Source organism: Nansenia antarctica (genome assembly GCF_963989245.1).
Source record: "Nansenia antarctica genome assembly, chromosome: 2".
NCBI classification, from domain to species: domain Eukaryota; kingdom Metazoa; phylum Chordata; class Actinopteri; order Argentiniformes; family Microstomatidae; genus Nansenia; species Nansenia antarctica.
In genome coordinates this window covers 74936733-74959979 of record NC_137675.1, presented here as the reverse complement: position 1 = coordinate 74959979, position 23247 = coordinate 74936733, and the positions used below count along the sequence as shown (strand labels likewise).

At 44.7% G+C, this 23247-nt stretch overlaps 1 protein-coding gene across 1 annotated transcript in view; it reads left to right on the top strand.

Annotated features, from left to right (window-relative positions):
- grin2ba (glutamate receptor, ionotropic, N-methyl D-aspartate 2B-a) overlaps positions 1 to 6170 on the top strand; it is a gene marked incomplete at both ends in the record, with an annotated part of 86541 nt that extends 80371 nt beyond the window's left edge. The window contains one exon of the mRNA XM_080524179.1: positions 3765 to 6170. Coding sequence (XP_080380305.1) covers positions 3765 to 6170 — 2406 coding nt within the window. The remainder of the gene's footprint in view (positions 1 to 3764) is intronic.
- Positions 6171 to 23247: the final 17077 nt, after the last annotated feature.

Genomic DNA, 23247 nt, shown 5'->3' with positions numbered 1-23247 from the left:
GCAACGTTTAAGAGTGATAATGAAACAGCAACGAGGAGATTATGGCTTTATTACCGTATCTTTCCACAATCCGGGGCTACAGCATCACATTGTCTCTTTCTCATTTAGCCTTTGACATTTGTCTATTGACGCCAGGCCCTTCCCTCTACCACACTGCCACTGCTGAATTGATCCCGTTTTTTAAATTTCACAGCATAATCCACTAAACTTTATTATTATTGCCGCAATTAACATTTAAGCTCAGCAGTGTTCAAAATGCGAAATCTGTCACGGCTGATGTGACTCACGTGGCAGTGCCTACACTGCCTGCTACAGTCCCCTCCTCCCCCAGGGGGGTGCAGAGCAGTAAGCAGGGCCCCCCTAGCAAGCTTGTCCTCCAAGGTCCACCTGCATCTCGACTGTAACAAATTAATGACATTGATTTTTAAAAGCGTCTAATGAGTTTAGAAGTGTAAGGGCCGGTTTCACAGACAAGGCTTAAGCCTAATCCTAGACTAAAAAACATCTTCAATGGAGATTTTACATTGAAAGTGTGATTTAGTCCAGGACTAGGCTTAAGCCTTGTCTCTGAAACCGGCCCTATGTGTATTAAGACTAATCGCCACTTATTTTTTGTATCAAAATGACACCATGGTAGTGTACTATAGTATTTATTTGCCATGCCCTGTTTAATAGCACAGGTCTCATGCACAGGGATGGCTAGCGAAGGTCGAAAGATTGTAAAACACATGTACGCTTAATCACTTAAAGATTTTTGTTGGTCCCTCTATGGATTTGAATGTCTCCCCCTCAGGCTGTAGCTATTACCATTCAACACATTCCTGCCCAAGCACTCACTGAACCAGTCGGTGTGCATTTACTTCACATGGGTTTGTGGAGCATCTCTGTTCATTGTGAAAGAGAAGAAGCAGAAGAAGAAGAAGAAGAATTAGTGTTGGGTTAAGCCCAACAGTGATGCTGCTAAGCTAAGCTAAGCTAACACATTCTGTTGTTGTTGTTTACTCGTGTGTGCAAACAGCTCAGGCAGTCATGTACGACTGCCAAGGGCGACGCAAACACAAACAAACACAAACAAGTTATGTCATAGTGGGTATCAAGGGAGGATAGAGTGGGACTATCACTGTCAGAGAGATCAACTAATCAAAATCAAACCGATTTTATTTTTAAAGTACAGTTTGCAAGTTTACAAAGAAAAGGGTTGAAAATAAACACAAATGTAGAACAGACAATAGAGTGAGACCAAGAGAGAAGGCACTTATAAATAGATGCAGAAGGACAATGATAAAATGACGAGTCAAATGGTTGAAGAGTTTTAAAGGGATGAATGAAAGGGGTGAGGAGTTTAAGGGGTGGGGAGTTAAAGGGGTGGGGAGTTAAAGGAGTGAGTAAAAGGGCTGAGGAGATAAAGGGGTGAGGAGATAAACATGCAGGATAGAGCTGGCAGAAGAAAGAGAGTGACGTCATCGCCGTCAGGCTGAGAGAGAAGACAGACGACATGCAAATGTGTTTCACCAAACCCCTGACCTCTGACCCCTTGGCTGACCGCTGACCCCGCCGCTGGCTAGTGGTCAGTTTATCGTTGACCTTTAATTGCTGCCAAAGGGCCCTATTAACTCTGTAGCCAACGCCATCCGCCAGACTTAAAAGACGTAAAAAAAAAAAAAAAAACATTGGGGCAGATTGATTTGATCCACTCATCTATCTGTCACGCCTCGTTTAGCCAACTCTCCATCCATTTTTATTTGAATATTGTATTATACATCACAGGATGCAAATGCCGCCGTTTGTCTTCCTGTCATGGCTCCGCCAGTGTTTCCTAGCCCAGTCCTCTCTCTCTCTATCTCTCTCTCTATCTCTCTCTCTCTCTCTCTCTCTCTCTCTCTCTCTCTCTCTCTCTCTCTCTCTCTCTCTCTCTCTTCTCCTTTCTGTCTCTCTGGAGTTTTACATTATTGCATGGCAGTAGGGTCTACATTGAGTCGATGCCTGGGGTATTTAATAACTACCAGGGGGTATTGTTCTGCTGAATTCTAATCACATTGATTAAAGGTATTGACCGCTGGGACCCACAGGGATTTACTGCGCCTCTGTCATTATCAATCATCTACCCATCCTCTCTTTCTCCATTTCTCTCTCTCTCTCTTGCTCTCTCTCTCTCTCTCTCTCTCTCTCTCTATCTTTCTCTCTATCTTTCTCTCTCCATCTTCCTCCTGCTCTCTTATTCACTCAGATGTATGTTACCTGTATTACATTCATGTAGGTCTATAGTCTTCTCCCCTGTGTATTGGTAGATATGGAGAAACCAGGGGCCCAAGCCAATCATTTTAAGAGGCCACACATGCTAAACTACACTGAACAAAAATATAAACGCAACACTTTTGTTTTTGTTTCCAATTTTTCAGTTGAAATCAAGGCTCTAAGACTTTTTCTATGTACGTACACAAAAGGCCTATTTCTCTAAAATGTTGTTCACACATTTGTTTCAATCTGTGTTAGTGAGCACTTCTTTGCCGAGATGATCCATCCACCTGACAGTCAAGATGCTGATTAGACAGCATGATTATTGCACAGGTGTGCCATAGGCTGGTCACAATAAAAGGCCACTCTAAAATGTGCAGTTTTATCTTGAAAAGAGACATTGAAGAGACACTGAACTCAGATTTCACAGATATGCATTTTTTTGGGGGGGGCGGGGGGCGTCAGAAAACCAGTCAGTATCTGGTGTGACCACCATTTGCCTCACGCAGTGCAACACATCTCCTTCGCATTGTTGATCAGGTTGTTGATTGTGGCCTGTGGAATGTTGGTCCACTCCTCCTTGGCTGTGCGAATGTGACTGGATATTGGCAGGAACTGGAACATGCTGTCGTATACACCGATCCAGAGCATCCCAAACATGCTCAACAGGCCATGCAAGAACTGGGATGTTTTCAGCTTCCAGGAATTGTGCATAGATCCTTGGGGCCGCAACATGGAGCCGTGCGTTTGCCCCCCCAAACATTTTTTAAATACATATCTGTGAAATCCATAGTTCAGTGCCTAATAAATGTCTCTTTTCAAGATAAAACTGAAAATTAACCATAAACCTGTGCAATAATCACGCTGTCTAATCAGCATCTTGATATGCCACACCTATCAGGAGGATGGATTATCTCAGCAAAGGAGAAGTGTTCACTAACACAGATTTAAACAAATTTGTGAACAAAATGTGAGAACAATAGGCCTTTTGTGTACATAGAAAAGTCCTCGATCTTTGATTTCAACTCCTGAAAAATTGGAGCAAAAACAGTGTTGCGTTTATATTTTTGTTCTGTGTAGTTTGAAGGAGCAACTATAGAAGTGTGTAGTATATTTGAATAATCTCAGTTGCCCTTCTGCCTATGTAGTAACTCTGTGTAACTCTAGTTACAATATTGCATGTTGTTACACATAGAACACAAGTAATTTCTTTGTAATTACATAGTAATGGAGTTGCCTTGTTCCACTGTTCGACTATTAAACTTTCGTAATAACACAAACTGCTCAACTCCATATATAATGTAATAACCGTGTTACTACAGAGTGCAGTATGTAACAGTATGACAATATATGGTTGTTACCACTGTAATTACAGTGTTATTACACAGGCACAGTACAGGAGCACCTTAAAGTGTTATAGGTGACTGTGTTTAACCAACTTTGATGTACTTATATCCACCATTGTCTTTATCTCTGTGTTGTTAACCAGACTGTCTCTAATGTTGTGTGATGCCCCTCCTCCCCTACAGGGCATCTACAGCTGTATCCATGGCGTCCAGATCGAGGAGAAGAGCTCAGCGATGGACTCTCCATCCGCCACCATGAACAACACCCACTCCAATATCCTGCGCCTGCTCCGCACCGCCAAGAACATGGCCTCCCTGTCCGGGGTCAACGGCTCGCCCCACAGCGCTCTGGACTTCATCCGCCGCGAGTCGTCCGTCTACGACATCTCGGAGCACCGCCGAAGCCTGGCCCACTCGGAGTGCAAGGTGGCGCCGGCCTACCTGCCCGAGGACAACATGTTCAGCGACTACATCAGCGAGGTAGAGAGGACGTTTGGGAACCTGCACCTGAAGGACAGTAACCTCTACCAGGACCACTACCTGCACCACCACGCTGGCTCCGCCTTGGGCCTCAGCGGACCCCCCCTCAACAGACCTCACAGCCTTGGCAGCGCCAGCTCTCTGGAGGGGGGCATGTTTGACTGTGACAGCATAGGGGGAGGGGTGGCCCCTATTTTCACCACCCAGCCGCGCTCGGCCCTCACCCACAGGAACATGAGTAAGTTTGACCTGTTGGCCGGACAGACGCCATCCTCTGGGCAGGGCTTTAAGCAGGGCTTGTCAGACCTGTATGGGAAGTTTTCCTTCAAGGGTGGGGCCTCCAGTTCAGGCTACATCCCCGGGCACGACAGGTATGGTTGTGGAGGGGGTGGACGGGAGGATGACGGGAACATTAGGTCAGACGTTTCAGACATCTCCACTCACACTGTCACCTATGGCAACCTGGAGGGGAATGCTAAAAAGCGTAAACAGTATCGGGACAGCTTGAAGAAGAGGCCCGCCTCGGCCAAGTCACGACGGGAGCTGGATGAGATCGAGCTGGGGTACAGGAGGAAGCCCTACCACATCAGCCACCACCAATACCACGGGCACCGCTCCGTCTCCCCACCCCTAATGCCCCCAGAACGCAAGAGAGGAGGAGGAGGAGGAGGAGGAGGAGGAGGGGGCAGCACCTCCTACCTGTTCAGAGATAAAGAGAGTGTGAGAGATTTCTACCTGGACCAGTTCCGCCCTAAAGATGGCGTTCCCCAGTGGGAACACGTGGACCTGACGGACGGGCCCGGAGGGGGTGGTGGAGGGGTCGGTGGGGGGAACTGCACCAGTCTGGTATCGGTGGACGACTTCCTGAAAAACAAACCCAAGAAGTCTGAGTCTAAGAGTGGGGGAGGGACGGCGGGCCAGCACGGGTTGGCCGGGGGGGAGTGGGAGTGTCGGAACTGCCGTGCCAGTGGAGGAGGGGGCAAGCAGATGTCGATCCATGGCGACAGGGGCGGGGGAGGAGGAGGAGGGGGGTACGGAGGAGGGGTTAGCTGTGGATCCTCCGGAGGGGGAGGGAACAGTCGCCCCAGCTCTGCCACCTGTATGCGCTGTGAGGGCTGTAAAAAGACGGGTAACCTGTATGACATCAGCGAGGACAACAACCACCTCTTGGAACAGATGGGGGGAGGGAAAGGCGGAGGCGGAGGAGGAGGCGGAGGAGGTGGAGGAGGCGCACCTCAAACTCAGGCCCAGCGTAGGAAGGCGGCGGGGTTCGGCAAGCCCCTTCGACGGCAGCACTCGTACGACGCATTCGTAGACCTCCAGAAGGAGGAGTCGGGCGGGCTGGGGGGCGTCATGGGCGGCATGGGAGGAGGGGGCGGCGGTGGTATGGGGGGTCCAGGGATGGGAGGGATGTTACCCCCTCCGAGGAGTGTTAGCTTGAAAGAGAAGGAGCGCTATATAGAAGGGGTCAGTCCCTTCGCCCACATATTTGAGAGGCATGGTGGCTCAGAGAGGGAGAGGGAGAGAGACCCACTGTTCTACGGTGGAGAGAGGGAGAGGAAAGGAGCGGGATCGCCGTTCGGCTTGTTCCGCGGTGGCGAGGGCCTCCACCGCCGCTCCGTGGGGGAGAGGGACATGAGGGACAGGGATAGAGCCATGATGGAAGGAGGTGGAGGAGGAGCCTACTCCTTATCCAAATCTCTCTACCCGGACCGGGTCAACCAGAACCCCTTCATCCCCACCTTCGGTGACGACCAGTGTCTCCTGCACGGAGCTAAACAATACTACATTAAAAAGCAACAGCAGCAACAGCAGCAGCAGCAGCAGCAGCAGCAACAGCAGCAGCAGCAGCAGCAGGTCCCCAAAAACAGCCGCAGTGACTTCCGGGGGCCTATGGGTCTGACGTCCTACCTGCCTGCGTCTGCCACTGCTGGGGTGATGTCCAACGTGACGCCCAGGTTCCCTAAGGAGTTCCCTGGAATGGGCGGGATGGGTGGGATGGGAAACCACCATGGATCCACCCTGGGGGTGGGGCCGCCTCAGAGGCCGTTCAACGGCAGCAACGGGCACGTGTACGAGAAACTCTCCAGTATAGAGTCTGACGTGTAAGAGAAGAGAAGGGAGGAAGGAGGCAGGAGAGGCTGCATTGGGGAGGCGAGGGAGGCAGGGGTAAGGAACGGGGGGAGTAGTGTGCTGGGGATGGTAAGATAGATACTGTCCACACACTGCTGTCACAGTGTCACTGTGAAGAACGAAGGAGAACAGTAGAAGGAGGGAAGAGAGGATGAATGATAAAAAGGTTGGACTGAGAGGAGAGCAGGACGAGAGACGTTAGGGACCGCAGTGGCTGGCAGGAGAGAACCAACCGTCAACAGAGAAAAGAAAAATACTTTATTAAAATAAGAACACATGGGTAGGGTTATATTAACCCACTCTCTGATTGGGCCATAGCTACAGTATTAAACACAATAAAAAAAATAAAGCATGTTCTGAACCACAAAACACACTCACACTCAAATCACATAGCCAGCCAGGCACAGAAGCAACATGTCCCTGATTGTCCTCACAGAAAGTGACACCTTCTTGAATGGGCTATTGACAGTTGGAGCCAAGTGAGTTGCAGGATGGATGTGGCCTCCTACAGAGTGCTTATGAGAAGCCCTGTGAGCCCAGAGAGCAGCAGAGCCTCCATCTGGCCCTGTGTTACCAGGGAACGGAGACGTTGTCAAGTTCACCACAACCGAGACAGGAAATGAGTCGTTCTCCAGGAAGAAGACGAGGACAGCCTTGCTTAAGTTAGCCTCCCTGCACTTCTTCTTCTTCTTCTTCTTCTTCTCCATCACCACGGCAACACTCTCCCGCCTCTCCTCCTCTGATAGCCGACACCAAAACAGACGACTCATCTTCTTGTTGGCTATGAGAATACAATCATGAATGATAATAAGATATTCTTACTGAAATAACAGGGTAAAAACAACAATAATATTGATAACATTGTGAATAACAAAGATGATATTAGTATTAATTATGATAATACTGGTTATGCTGACATTATTAAGTTTTGTTTTATGTTCTGTTGATATTTTAATGCTGTTTATTAATATTTGTAGTTATTTCTTTGTCTGCCCCTGGTGGCAGGAAGCTTGTTATCTAATTCAACTAACAAGCCTGAAAGACTGAGAAGGAAGTCCTTATAAGGTCCCTTGTTTTGGTTTTTATGATGTTTTGTCCATTAAATACTCACTCATTTATTTGCTGTTTTTAAAAATGTGATGAAAGGATCTTGAAGACATGATTTGCACAGTACTGACAGGTTCCTCATGAGTTCCTTGTTTAAAATATAAAGAGATTTCACACACACATGCACACGCACACGCACACACACACACACACACACACACACACACAGGCGCGCACACACACACACACACCATTTCCGAATTTGTGTTGGTCGACAACTGTGAGAGATGTCTTGTCAAAAGCTGATGGCTGAAGAAGATACTGAGCGAAGGATGTGCCTTAACGGACTCCCAACGATGCGTACCCCAGAGCTGAACCAGACATACTCTGTTACAGCATTATGAATTATCAACATGGTTCCAGGGTGTGTAGAATATTCATACGCTGAAACCAAGTTGTATAAATATTTACAATGGATGTGAGAGACAGGTGTGTGTGTTGAGAGACAATAACATATAGCCTATTATGTCGTGAACATTTTTCATAACACTTAACTTGATGTGGACATGAACACAGAGACTTTACAATACAACATCAGTAGTGCTTCAAAGACCTGTCACGCATTCATAACCAGGAGCACATTACACAACACACTGTAAGACTGCTGAACCTCATAACCACAGCACAACAAGCATTTGATCGCTTTCTGGATTCAGGTTCTAAAGAAAAAACAGCCAGCAGCCTTCTCAGGCTTTCTTTATGTCATACAGTACAGTGCCACTTCTCTTGTAAGACCTTACACCTCACTCTCAGATGTTATGAAGGTGTATGCAGGCTTTATGAGGCGCAGTGAAGAAACGTTGTGAATGCATCTTTGGGGTTTACTCACTCAAAGTCAAAGTGTTAGTACACAATTGTGTATTATAAATAGTATGCTCTGTAAATCTAAATGTAGGTAAAAATCTTCTTTGAAAATGTAATTGCCCAATGGAAAACAGTATTGATTGAAGCTGAGGGGGTCTCTGCCAGGGACGTCCCTTAGACCGAGGCAGTGCAGTGGAAGCCATCTTGAAAAAGCTCACAATGTATGGAGACATTCTGACAGATGTTGACAGTCCTTTTAGCTCGAGACCTCCACAATATTGCACTGAACCTTTACAGCGTCTAGGTTCAGTCCTTTAGAAGACATGCCTTATTATAATCACACCAAACTGACTTTGATGACACAGGACATTGTACAGAATATAAGCAGCAAGCCTATTAGCTCCTGAACGGTTTCTCTTCAGTTCGTATGAGGTCAGTGTCATAAGTTCAAGGGCTGCTGGGAGATTGTGTTTAAGTGCTGAGCTGTGATTGAGGATTGAGGGTGCTGAGGACATACAGTAGAGATAGTGCAGTCAGTTGTCTTTGTCGGGGGGCGTCCTATCTTTAATATGATCCGAACGCACCTCTGTAATAGGCGGGTATGTGGAGGAGGGAGTCATGATTGAATGATAACAGATGCTGATAAACTATTCATTTATTCTACACCCTTGTCTCCTTCCCTCTCTCGCTCTCTTGCTCCATACCTTTAAGATGAAACCTATGAAGTAAGCCTTAAATCAAACAGATTCAACATCTCCCCCTCCCCACCCCCCATGAATGGATGATGGCGGGTATCTTTGAAATTTTATACGCACATGTTTTGGATGGTCGGCCAATATCAGACAGATGAAGAAGGGATGGAGGGAGAAATAAGAGATGAGGGAAGTGGAGAGGAAATGGTGTTAGCATTAATCAGTGTCAGTGTTAATATGTTATCTTTTCCCCTGTAAATATATATATTTAAAAACTCTTTTCACTTTGTACAGTAAGACAGACAGTCAGGATGTAACTTTCAATATGTTTTACAATACAATTTAAGAAATAAACAAAACACTAATAAAAACACATAAAAATTAAAAATTACAAAAACAAAAATATGCAAAATATAGTTAAGACAAAAATATTACTAATCATGATAAGTGATATAATTGAACTTTTTTTTTTTTTGCTTTAAATCTCATGTTTACTTAATGATGGAGTTTACCAATTACTATAATGATTATTTTAAGAATATGCTTTTGCTTATTTTCACTAAAGTGTTGGAAATTTAGGATAATTTTACTGTAGGTGTAGACGTTTGGTGATAAGGGGAAAGCTTAGTTTAGGAGTCTTCGCTAAGTTTCCCTTGAATTGTGTTAGATTCTCTTTTAAGATAGACTACTTATCATGCTTTACCAGATAAACAAAACTATCTATACATTTATGTAATACAGTATTACATGTATACATAGATTACATTTGCATATAGAGGCAGTATATTGTGATCCTTCATTTTTAAGCAATCCTCGTTAAGTAATTGACTACTAATTATTTGTCTTATGTTGCCCTTTTTTGAACTGGGATTTGGTGGCCATTGCACTTGTGTTGATAGAGCTTCACCATCCACAGGGCTGGCTCAGTCTCCTCACTGTCTGTTTGGGGTTATACTGTAGCTTCACTGTGATACAACACAGACAACACTGGACTATTGCCCCAATATTGTTGTCCTTATCGCAGACGATTTCAATGCCAATGGTGTAAAATAAAGTCTGAGTACGTTCATCATATTGAAGAATCCATCTGAAATGACAATGCGTTCTTTGCAACCCCTTATAGAAGGATGACGTGTTTGTCATACTCTAGGCGTTTTGTTCAAATAGTTTGAAGCAAGTTATTCAACACAATGAGATGATATTGTTGTGTTCACTTCGGAACCTGTTGTGATTTATTTGTCATTGATAGACTTTTTGGAGACATTTTGGTATGCATGTGGAAGATGAAATGCAGGGTAAAGTTGTGTGTGTGTGTGTGTGTGTGTGTGTGTGTGTGTGTGTGCCATTTTTGTGCAGAGATGCGGCGTTTTACACTTGTGATCATAGATATATTTTGTGTAAACATTAGCCTAATCGATGAAGTTGCTGACTTTATTTTAAACTTTTGCTCTGTTGAAATTTCTCCTATTTGTCATTCAAATGCATTCATGTCTTGAGTTTCTTTTTGTTTTGTTTTTTTATTAAAATTGAAAAATGTTTGCGCATTGGACTGCATATTTCCCAATGCGAATCCGCAATAAACAGCATGATGAGTGTTTATGTGTTCCAATCTACTAATCTGGGGAGAATCTCTGTACATGTATAATCATGACAGGGGTGGTTTGGGGATCTTTCTGAAAACGGTACACACTTTTTAAACTATCCCTGCTTGGACAGAAAAGCACTTGGTAGCGCTTTAAACAGCATGCCAGAACCTTCGCCACTTTAGCATAGCTGCTCTACGGCCAGGGTGTGCAGAGTAAGAGGGAGCAGTCTTTATTTCAGTTTTTATTTCCCCAAGGCCATTTGGTTCCAGTCTCACTGCCTGCACAATCCTGCCAATACACATGTTTACATGGGGTATACTTTATGGCAAAATACAATGTCACATTTTCACACATTTTACAATGCTATGAATATCTGTCAGGCTAGTGGGCTGTAACACAGGTTGGTGCTGTGTGTGATGGATTCCTACAGCCTAACATACATTTGTCTAATATGATATATATTATAAGGCCATACTGTAGGTGACACAGCTTTGTTAACACGATCAATTAAGCATTTTGTAAACAACACTGATTTGTTTAATTGTATTCTCATCATGATATTTTACTTAATTATGAAATTAAGTTTTTTTTACCTGCTTGTGTAACAACATAACCATGGTAATAGTGATACATGCATCACACGTATTACAGTTCATCAACATTATTGATTCATTACAGTCCTATTATGACTTTGTGTTTTGGATCTATTTAAGAAGATACCTTACAAATATTGATGGACTTGGACTGAGGGTTGATGTGGCAAAATCACTTCAGATTTTGCAACGTTTGTTGACTTTTTTTGTGTCATTTCCTGCAAATCTGATCTGTACTGTGTGTGTGTGTGTGTGTGTGTGTGTGTGTGTGTGTGTGTGTGTGTGTGTGTGTGTGTGTGTGTGTGTGTGTGTGTGTGTGTGTGTGTGCGTGTGCGTGTGCGTGTGCGTGTGCGTGTGCGTGTGCGTGTGCGTGTGTGTGTGTGTGTGTGTGAGAGACAGAGAGGAAGAGAGAGAGAGAGAGGTTGCTTGAATGTGGGATTACTTGTGGGCACACATGCATTTGTCTATTTATTAGTACATAAAACATGTAAACTGTGAACTCATTGAATTATTTCCACTTGTGTTTCTTTCTTATGATCCAGAAGGATAACAGAAAATGTTGCTATTGGTAAGGTAACACTTGATAAGGGTTTTTTGCTAAATGTATTTCCTAAAGAGATGATACATGACTCATAGCAGTTGAATACTCTAAGTGTGTACAGACAGCCTGCGTTTCAGGGCAAGGTTTGTGAATACTGAATCAGCCCCCCTTTAACATGCACCAATACGCAGTAAACGTCTTACTTGATTGATTTTACCACGAGTAGGCAAAATGTAACATAAATATGATTATCATTGTACACATTATTCAAGGCCATTCTTTTCTCCTTTTGTGGTCCTTCCTTTAAAATGTTACCAACATTTTTACACCATACAAACAGAAAAATGATACAAAAAATATCTAATTGTACAGATTGTGTAAATATAAATATGGGAACACATTTAAACTTATTCCTTCTTTTTTTTTGTATGGAAATGATCAAATTAATCATAATAATGAATTAACAATGTCACTGCAAAATTGCAAAAAATCATCATCATGGTACCTCTTAGGATAATACTGATATCTACAATGATAAGTGCTAAAATAAGACTATTATTTCTCTTTGTACATGATGAACAAAATGAAGTGTTGAGTATTAATAAAAAAATGCTAAGTTTCATGACTGTGGGCCTGAGTCTTCCTTTCCCTGTCCTTGTGTTTGCGCTGTGTCTCTCTTCCTCTCTCTCTCTCCCTCATTCCCTCTCTCTTTCTCCCTCTCTCGTCATTTTGAAGATTTGTCATCTCCCCAGTACCCCTTCATTCTTTTGTTCTCCATTTTCCTGATATATTTATGTTCCAGTAAAGTTCCCCCTCCCTTCCTGCTTGTGTATGTCTCTCACGTTCTATCGCTTTTACTGGCAAGACATACTGAGTCTCCCCCTTCTACCCCATCTCTTACTCTCTCTGTCTCCCCTCTCCTCCTTCCTCAAACCCTCTCTCCCTCTTCCTCTCTCTCAGCCTCTCTCTCACACTCTCTCTTTCTCTCCCCATCTCTCACTCTCTATCTCCCCTCTCCTCCTTCCTCAAACCCCCTATCCCTCCCTCCCTCCCTCCCTCTTCCTCTCTCTCACTCCCTCTTTCTCTCCCCATCTCTCACTCTCTTTATCTCCCCTCCTATCTATCTCTCCCTCTACATGTATCTCCCTCCCCTCTCTCTCTCTGATTATTTTTCTCCCACCCCTCTCTCTCTCTGTCAGAGGGATAGCTGTGCTCAGCAGGGGTGAGGTTGGCGTCAGGGGTTTGGGCTGTAGGGAGAGGTGGAGAGGTGGAGAGGTGGCTGCCCAGGAAGCAGGGCCATATGGTGCCCCGTCAGGCTGAGCAGCAGTAGCTGCATGGCTCTCCACTACCACGGCCCACACTGCCGGCTGCTCCACAGACAGGCGTCTGACAGACACATTGCTGCTGCTCTGGGTCTCTTACTGCCTGTCCAACCCTACAGTACCCCGGGGCTCTGCCTGCTCCTCTGCACCCTCAGATCTGGTAGCGTGTGACCAGGTCTGATGGCCTTTGTTGCCTCCATTTAATATATTATATTAGAATTACAAAATGGTGCCGCCCTGTAACCTTCAGCCAGAGAAAGGAAGTCTCAAAGGAACCCAGAGACCCCTGTGCTGTGCTGTGTTCCTTGAGAGATGGACATGTGCCAGTGGTGAGCTTCTACTGTTTGTCCTGAGGACGTCATTTTGACCGCTCCAAAAATAGTTCGGATTTGATTAAGAGACACCCTAAACAGTCTCTCAGGGACATCCTTCAGTGCATACTATGATAAGGAAATAGTTGTTGGAATTAACATGGGAGACTTTAGACAGCAACCTGGTAAACAATGCCTGTAAACAATGCCTGTACATGTATCTCTCACATCTGCTGTATGCCTTAACAGACCACACCTTACAGTGCCCATCTTGTTTCTCTGTTTCCTTTGATCCTTCTCTGTGTCTGTATCATCTCCCTCTGTTTACCTATGTAGCCCTCCTTCCACCCATGACACCCTTCTCCCCATCTATCATCTCCCTCCAGCATGTGTGTCTGTGTGTATGTGTGTGTGTCTCTCTCTCTCCCTCTCCCCCCCCCTCCCTCTCCCCCCCCTCTCCCCCCCCCCCCGCCCTCACTCCCCCCTCCGCGCCTCATATTCATTTTTCAGTCACGCTGAAAAGTGAGGCTTATTAAATTATTGATAGCAGGGGCGAGGCGTGAGAAAAAAAAGAAAAAAAGAGTGGAGTGAATGGCAGGACTTTGAAGCACGCAGACATCGGGGAGGAAGAGGAGGAGTGGGAGAAAGGGAGGAGGAGGGCAGGGGAGGAGGGCTGGAGGGAGGAGTGTGGGAGAGGGACAGAGGAGCGAGGGGAGGAGGGGAGGAGGGCAGGGGAGGAGGGCTGGAGGGAGGAATGTGGGAGAGGGACAGAGGAGCGAGGGGAGGAGGGGAGGAGGGCAGGGGAGGAGGGCTGGAGGGAGGAGTGTGGGAGAGGGACAGAGGAGCGAGGGGAGGAGGGGAGGAGGGCTGGAGGGAGGAGTGTGGGAGAGGGACAGAGGAGCGAGGGGAGGAGGGGAGGAGGGAGGAGTGTGGGAGAGGGACAGAGGAGCGAGGGGAGGAGTGGAGGAGGGCGATTTTGAAGAGATTAGGAAGAGAGGTTAATATGGGAGAGAAACACTGAGAGGCTGGGCAGAGGCCAATGATCCGGTTGGAGCAAATCCCTGACCAGCCCTTGTTTGAAGGCCAAGCAGTCAGGGTCTCTTATTTAACCCCATCTAACTGGCAATCTCTCTGTCCCTTTTTTCTCTCTCTCTCTCTCTCTCTCTCTCTCTCTCTCTCTCTCTCTCTCTCTCTCTCTCTCTCTCCCTCTCACTCTCTTGCTCTCTCTCTATCCCTCTCTCTCTACACCTCTCTCTCTCCCTCTCTCTCTCTCCCTCTCTCTCTCTCCCTCCCTCTCTGTCTCCCTCTCTCTCTCGCTCTCTCTCTATCCCTCTCTCTCTCTCTATCCCTCCCTCTCTGTCTCCCTCTCTCTCGCTCTCTCTCTATCCCTCTCTCTCTCGCTCTCTCTATCCCTCTCAATCTCTCTCTATCCCTCTCTCTCTCCCTCTCTCTCCTTCTCTCTCTCTCTCTCCTTCTCTCTCTCTCTCTCTCTCAGTCTCTCTCTCTCTCTCTCTATCCCTCTCTCTCTCCAAGGCCACCTTATATTGTGTGTCATCTTGAGTTATTAGGATGAAGGGAAAGACGGGGAGAAAGGACGCAATAAAATAGAGAGAAAGACCTGTGAGTTATGGATGAGAGTCCACTGGATTATGGAGAATGAGAGGAGAGGGAGAGCGAGGGTGGGAAGGAGAAAAGAGAAATGGGAGGAGAGGTAAAAAGGACAGATGACAATAGTGGAGGTACTTTCTCTCTAAGTCCCTAACGCAAGCTGCCTTTCGCCTTGCCATCCTGTAAACTCATGTCTTCCTCAGGCTGTCTTTATTAATGCAGAATATGGCTTTTCTCCCTCCCACAACACCTAATGCCCTACTCTCTCTCTCTCTCTCTCTCTCTCTCTCTCTCTCTCTCTCTCTCTCTCTCTCTCTCTCTCTCTCTCTCTCTCTCTCTCTCTCTCTCTCGCACGAGCTCTCTCTCTCTCCCACCTGTCCCCTTTCGTTCTCTACTTCTCACCCCCACAATCCCAGAATGCACTGCAACTACTTTTTAACAATTAACTGTTACCTAGCAACAGTATATTGTGTGAGTGAAAGAAGCAGAGTGGAGAAAGGTTTTAGTCAGTAAAAAGCTGCAGGGTTTTATATTGGTATAAAAATAAATGTTCTTAATATAGTACTTAACAGACATGGGGCATTGAGTTTGTTGGCCAATTAGTGTTCTCCGTCTGTATTTTTCAAATTCCAAACATAAAGCAGTGTATACAGTACACTGTATACAAACAGTGTATAAATACAGGGGAAATCGCTTGATTCGTGAGCATTGGGCGAAAAGAGACAATGCTGTGTATGTGTGTGTAGCAGTGTTCTACCTCCTAGGACAGTGAAGATGGCAGAGAAAGCATTGAGAAGCTGTCCCCAGCTCTGTGCGGAGGGGAAAAAGGCATCCAGACACAACTGCAGAGACAGCAGCACACAGCTGATACACAGCAGTCCAACATACGTGAGCTCCATGGACAGGGACAGCCACAGCATTCCTACAGAGAGAAAGAGGATCAACACACAAATACACACACACACACACACACACACACACACACACACAAACACACAGGTACTGACGTGCGCACACACACACACACACACACACATATACACACACACATTGTCCTGGTTGTCTTTAATATTTCTTTACAAATTAAATATTAGCAAAACCGTTGAATTGTTAATTCAGAGGTTGGGTCAAGGAGAGAATTATCCAGTAGGTAATCGGAGGTGACGGTAGATAGAAGGTAGATTGACATGAAGGATTGTGGTTATAATGTGAGTAAATAGAGCGCTCATATTCTCAAGAATGAGAATTGCGGAGAGAAATGGATGAAGAGAGAGAGAGATGTAATGATGAGATAGAGAGAGAGAGAGAGAGAAACAGATGGAGTGAAAGGACATTAACAAGTGAGAGAACACTAGGAGGGTGAAAGACAGAAGGTGAAAGGAAGCGCTGGGGAGAAAGGGTTAAGGAGGAGAGGGAATAGAGAGAGAGAGAGAGAGAGAGAGAGAGAGAGAGAGAGAGAGAGAGAGAGAGAGTGAGAGGGAGAGAGATGGTTGGTTGCCGCGGCAACAGGAGCCAGCGTTTTGTAAAAGTTTTGATGGCGGAGAGTGCCAGCCTGTGGCAAAGGGTTAAATGTTACAGAAGCTTTCTGTAGGATGCACAGTATGTACGCTATGCCTTTTTTACATTTGTTTTGTCATGTCCTGAATTGAAATTAAATAGAACTGCTGCCACCCCTAGTAGCTTGTTATCATACCAGGACACGAATAGTCCATGAATATTCTATGATCATTCTAGCATACAGACTCCCATGACAAAACTCTGTCACAGATGCGTGTGTGTGTGTGTGTGTGTGTGTGTGTGTGTGTGTGTGTGTGTGTGTGTATGTGTGCGTGTATGTGTGTGTGTGTGGCCAAGGCTGGCTCATCGCTGACAGCCCATAGGAGGAGGGATGTGTTCCGGTGTGTAAGGTCACAGTGACATCACAGCAGAGGGGGTGACGGTATGAAACATACAGTATATCATGGTACAGGAGGCCACAGGAACAGGAAGAAGGAAGTAATAAAGCTCTGAGGCTCAGGAGTCACAAGGACAGAACCAAGATGATGGCACCATCAAATTTAATGACCAATGGGGGAGGGGTGGAGGTGGAGAAGAGGGGATGGGGGTGGGGGTTGGGGGAGGGAGAGAGAGAGCGGAGGAGGGTAACTAAAGGGTACCCGGCCATAAAATAAAAAAACGCTTAATTAGAGTAATCACTCTCTTCACTTCACATTCCGTAATATCACAGATTTTGAATTATGTTCTCAATATGTCCCTAAGATCCTCTCCGTGCTATGCCTCACCTCGAGGCATGCTCCCCTTCACCTCCCCCTGCCCCCACCCCCCCACCCCAACCCCCCACCACCCCACCCTGTAAATCCTCATCCAAACACATTACCCAGCATTCTGAGGCCACTCACTCTCCCTCCCTCTACTTTAGGTATGTTAGTCATGCCCGGCTTGGATGCCGATGCCTAGTCAGTTGCTCCTCCTCCTCTTCCTCGTCCTCCTCTCTCCCCTCTTCCTCTTCACCCCTCCTCCTTTCCTCCCGGTATCCGTAGTGATTGAGGCAGGGTTCTGTGGTTGCTAGGAGATGAGGAGAGTGTGGCAGTTGGCCTCAGAGAGAGGCAGAGTTCCATGAGGACGTTGATGTGGGAGTTTAGGAGAGAGTGCCCCCTGCTGGACATAGCTGGTCTCTGGCTTAGTCATCCTAATGCAGTTAGTTATTCAACCATTTCTGCATTATAATCTTCCTCCAAAAAATAAAACTCCATAGGATCCATGTTTATGCTAAGAATTCTGATTCTGAGACCACCACCACAGATTCATCTGTGCTTAGCATGTCCAACGGAACACACTTGACATAGTATCAAATCATCATTTGAATGAATGAATGAATGAATGAATGAATGAATGAATGAATGGACTTTATTGTCATTGCTACAGTACAGGTACCAAACAACGAAATTTAGGAGGGGTGGCTCCCCTGGTGTTAGGAAAGGGGAAAAAAAAAACTTTTAGAAAAAGAAAAAAAATCACAAGAAGGTAAGGAGCTGGTTTACATAAATAAAGGCTATGTACACAATCCACTGTACTATACTGCACAGATAGTCAACTAGGGTTGTCATATTGCACAATAGTATTTTTTCACGTTATTTAAAGTGTCACAGTTTGCAGGCTTGAAATGTACATGTTTGTGCCTCAGCACTACACCTGATTTTTTCAGTCCAGCAGCTGCCATACAATCCGTCCAGACTGTCCAGGGCCCAGAACTTAGGTCTTTGCTGTGTTCAGGGCCTGGACGGCCCTGTGGTAGAAGCAGTTCTTCAGTCTGTTTGTCTTAGCGGCCGGGGTCCTGTACCTCCTTTTCGAGGGCAGCCTGGTAAAGTGTACGTGCCCAGGGTGGGTCGGGTCCCTGGAGATCTTTGAGGCCTTCCTGAGACAGCGTGTGTTGTACAGCTCTTCCAGAGAGGGGAGGGGGGCGCCGGTGATCTTCTGTGCTGTTCTCACTACTCTCTGTAGCGCATTTCTCTCCGCTGTTGTGCAGCTGGAGAACCAGTTGCAGATGCCGTAGGTGAGGATGCTCTCCACTGCGCCGCGGTAGAAGGCCACCAGTATCTCCTGCTTGTTGTGTTCCTTCCTGAGGCATCTCAGGGTGTATAGCCGCTGTTGTGCCCTCTTGATGGTGCCTTTTGTGTTGTCCTTCCAGGTCAGGTCATCCCGCATGTGATGTCCCAGGAATCGGAGGGTTGAGACTCTCTCCACGCTCTCTCCGTCGATGAGCAGGGGCTGGATCTCGGACTTTTTCCTCCTGAAGTCTACGATGAATTCCTGGGTCTTGTATGAAAACAAACAGAAAATCTATCCTCTTCTTGTTGTGTACATCTATCTTTTAACCAACTATTACAACGTACAAATCTGTGCATAACTGTGCATAGTTTGATTCATGAAATCACTAAAATCATCATTTTTAATTCTGTAATGTATAGTAAGCTGAATCCTTACCACCCGTGGAAATGGGCCTACCAGACACCAGGACGCCCGGGGCAAAGATGCCCACACTCAGAGACAGACTGAAGTGGTGCTGCGGGTGAGTCTCTCTGTCTCTAGACTCTGTAATGTATGCATGTTTTTGTTAATTAACTGCCAGGTTGTTATATCACTGTCGAGTCTCTCCGTTGCATGCTTTGTACTGATGATGCAGAATAAGCACTTAGTGAGTGACGTTTAACTGTCTGGATATTATACTGCCAGCCTCTCTTGTGACCACCGAGTATAGGCCGCTCTATAATGTGTTTATTGTCTCTGTCACTGGACAGTGTCTCCTCTAGCCAAGGACAGGCAGAAAGTTACGTGGAATTGCAGGGACTGATGCATCTAATGCAACTCAATGTATAGAAGTTATGGAACACTTCTCTGTGTTCTGAGACTCATGGCTCAGATCAAAGCCATGTCCATTCTATTGATACCATATGTCTATGGTTAGAGAGGCACTAATTGTGATATCGTTAGACAGTTACATTGGAGATGATCAAAGAACACAGAATTGTAGATATGCATGACTTACAAGCATACACTTCAAAGGACTTGTTGGACTGATATTTCAGAGAATAATGTGAACACTTTTGACAATTCCGAACATTTTGTGTGCTGCTGTGATGCTTTATTTTTTGGTAATTGAATGTTTTTTCTGTATAACTCTGACTCCATGTGGCGATCATGGGCATTGCACACATTCAGTGCACACATTCGGTGCAGTATGATGAATGTACATATCAACAACATCAATAGTAAATAATTGTCATTGCATTGATGTTTGTTGATATTTTTGTTCCACTCTAGCAAAGCTCACTTCAAATAAACTGTTTGTTCCTATAGATTGATGCAATCAGAATCATTCAAACATATAGTAGGTATCATACTTGTCATGTAAATATAGACAAATTGTAGCACACCTTCATAATACTAATATAATTGGAATAATTAAAATACACAATATCCATTCATTGGTGCATATTTCTTTTTGTTCTTTTTTATGTGGGGTTAAAATTGGTCCTTTCAATTCGTACAGTACATGTAGTTCCCTGCATGTGTTCAGATTATAGAGCCCTGCTCCAACAGGGTCCTAATTGACCATTCAGTAACTTGATTGACATCTCCCAGATTTGCTTTTTGAAATACCCCAGACCTTTTGTGTGAAACCAGCACAGGCAGGTCCAGAGCATGCCTTGAATCTATGGTTAGGAAGGAATTCTAAGATAAGCCTTCTCTGATACACAGATAATAGGATCTTATAGGATTTCTGTAGATGACAGTATGTTGATCAAAGAACACAGAATTGTAGATATGCATGACTTACAAGCATACACTTCAAAGGACTTGTTGGACTGATATTTCAGAGAATAGTGTGAACACTTTTGACAATTCCGAACATTTTGTGTGCTGCTGTGATGCTTTATTTTTTGGTAATTGAATGTTTTTTCTGTATAACTCTGACTCCATGTGGCGATCATGGGCATTGCACACCTTCAGTGCACACATTCGGTGCAGTATGATGAATGTACATATCAACAACAACATCAATAGTAAATAATTGTCATTGCATTGATGTTTGTTGATATTTGTGTTCCACTCTAGCAAAGCTCACTTCAAATAAACTGTGTGTTCCTATAGATCGATGCAATCAGAATCATTCAAACATATAGTAGGTATCATACTTGTCATGTAAATATAGACAAATTGTAGCACACCTTCATAATGCTTCATCCATTTCCACTGTTATTCATCCTACTAGCTATGTTTTATACTGTATATTTCTATGTATTTTGTATTTTGAATTTTGTAACTGTTTTTAAATTTGTTGTTGTACAGCGACCTTGAGTGCCATGAAAGGCGCCTTATAAAATAAATGTATTATAATTATTATTATTATAATACTAATATAATTGGTGTGTTTTTAAAATACACAATATCCATTCATTGGTGCATATTTCTTTTTTTTCTTTTTTATGTGGGGTTAAAATTTGTCCTTTCAATTCGTACAGTACATGTAGTTCCCTGCATGTGTTCAGATTATAGAGCCCTGCTCCAACAGGGTCCTAAGTGCCCATTCAGTAACTTGATTGACATCTCCCAGATTTGCTTTTTGAAATACCCCAGACCTTTTGTGTGAAACCAGCACAGGCAGGTCCAGAGCATGCCTTGAATCTATGGTTAGGAAGGAATTCTAAGATAAGCCTTCTCTGATACACAGATAATAGGATCTTATAGGATTTCTGTAGATGACAGTATGTTTAGTGCTTGTCTTGTATCCTGCCACTCGCAGTATTTGTTTGAGTGAAATAACTAAGAACTAGTCAATTTGATTGCAGTAACAAAGCATGTAGCCTACACCAGTTCAGATTCACAACACTCTGGCTTTCTCTCAACAAAGGAGGGATGGGTTGGAAGTGGAAAGGTTCAGGTTTTTTGACGGTCACATTATGCATCTTGACCTTCACTTTGGTCATCTATGGATTAAGTTTGGCTCATTGTCCCATAAAGAGCAGCCAGAGTTCCCCCTCTAAGGATCATTGGCACCTTTAGGCATATAATCTGATTATTCAACCATATCCTATCTCAGGGGGTGCTGCACACAATTTAGAAAGAGTGTAATGATGAAAATGCATGAAAACACATATTGTTAAACTCCTGGTCCTCATAATTTGTATGATTATATTATTTTTACATACATGACATTCCTTCCATTATATTCCTTCTTTTCTTTTCTTTTGTTATGGTCATTCTAACTCACAGCCTTTCTTTTTGCTATCTATAATGTGATTCGGTGCCTAGATGCAGTAACTATTGCTGTTGGCGTCCCTTTTTTCATAGTATGAATGGGCAATGGACTGCATAGAAGTGTTTGAGAATGCTGCACTGTGTGTATGCTACGCCTGCATACAGTACTGTATGTATGGATGTGTGCATGTACATACTGGACACCGGTAAGGATACAAGTGCACACGCATGTGTGTAACCGATGTAGACATGCACAAATTATCCACAGTTAGGGTTCTGTGATACAGTTGCTATGGCAACCATGATAGAAATAGACATGTTATCTGCATGGGAATGAAATAAATATACGTAATTGAATTGTTGCTGAGAAACAGTCAGTTAAAAAAAAGGACGATTTATTTTGTGAAAAGGGACATGGTATAACTGAATGAGTGTGTGTGTGTGTGTGTGTGTGTGTGTGTGTGTGTGTGTGTGTGTGTGTGTGTGTGTGTGTGTGTGTGTGTGTGTGTGTGTGTGTGTGTGCTGTGTGTACTGTGCACACTGCAGTACATAAAAGTGCAGCACCACAGACAGGGGGCCATAGGCCAGACCATTACGACAGCGAGAGAGTGAGAGGGTCTGCACTGCATTCCCCGGCCTCTGTGTCAGAGGAGATACCGGTAAGCCATTTGTGACAACACAATAAATGTAATGGGAAAAGGATCTTGTGTAGTACCTCTTTTTAATGCACATCATAACATTGTTATTTATAATAACAATGCAATGAGTATAATCAGGTAGCAATGCACTACTTTAAATTCCAGTAATACTTCTTGCAATGAGATCTAAATAATGCATTTCAATATAAGTCAGTAGGGAAGGGCTTTGAGCTGTATAGCCTATTTGTCACTGCGGTGAGGTACCTGAATTGACTCTAATGAAACACGCAGCACCCTACCTTGAATAGGTCTATACTGTAGCTGTGTCAACAAGTAGAGAACATCAGTCTTTATCAAACACATTTTCTGCTCACCATTAAATGTGTCACTTCTCTTTATGTGTCCCTCCTTTGTAGTGAATTCAGTGATCATGCACTTGGTGGATCAAATAAGAACAAAGAGACTCTCTGAAAGACTACATTTCCAGAAATTGAGAAAAGATGACTAAATGCATTCATTGGCAACATTCACATTTTACAGTTTATGATATGAATAGAAAACAAATCATTGAAATGGGAAAGATTGGGAGGAGGGAGATGGAGGGATGTGATGGGGAGAAATGAGGGAGGAGGGGGTGCAGGAATATGAGTGTGTATGCATTTTCAAGGCGGTCTTTCAGCTGCAAAAAAACAGTAACAGGAAAACGAATACGTCTACCGATGAATGCATGGCTTCTACGATGCATTTATGGAAATAAACATTTGCGATTCATCGGTTCTACAGTACATGAGGAGGCAATGCGTTTAATTGTAGTTAGAGCGAGGAGGGTTCACCTAAACGGTGTGTGAAAGAGGGAAAGAAGAAGAGGAGAAGAAGAGGGAACAAGAGGGGGTGGGGGGGCGGGGGTGTATGGACCTCACTGGTTACGGGACCTACAGGCACCCCGATTGTGCTCTCACAATTTTGGGAGGTGAGGACAAAAGAAAGGGAAAATTTGAGGAAAGGCCCGGGATTTGAGAGGTGCGACGGGGCCCCCGACTTCGCCGCCGCTTGGTCGGGGTTGTCAAGACTACAGAGGTTGAGGGGAAAGCG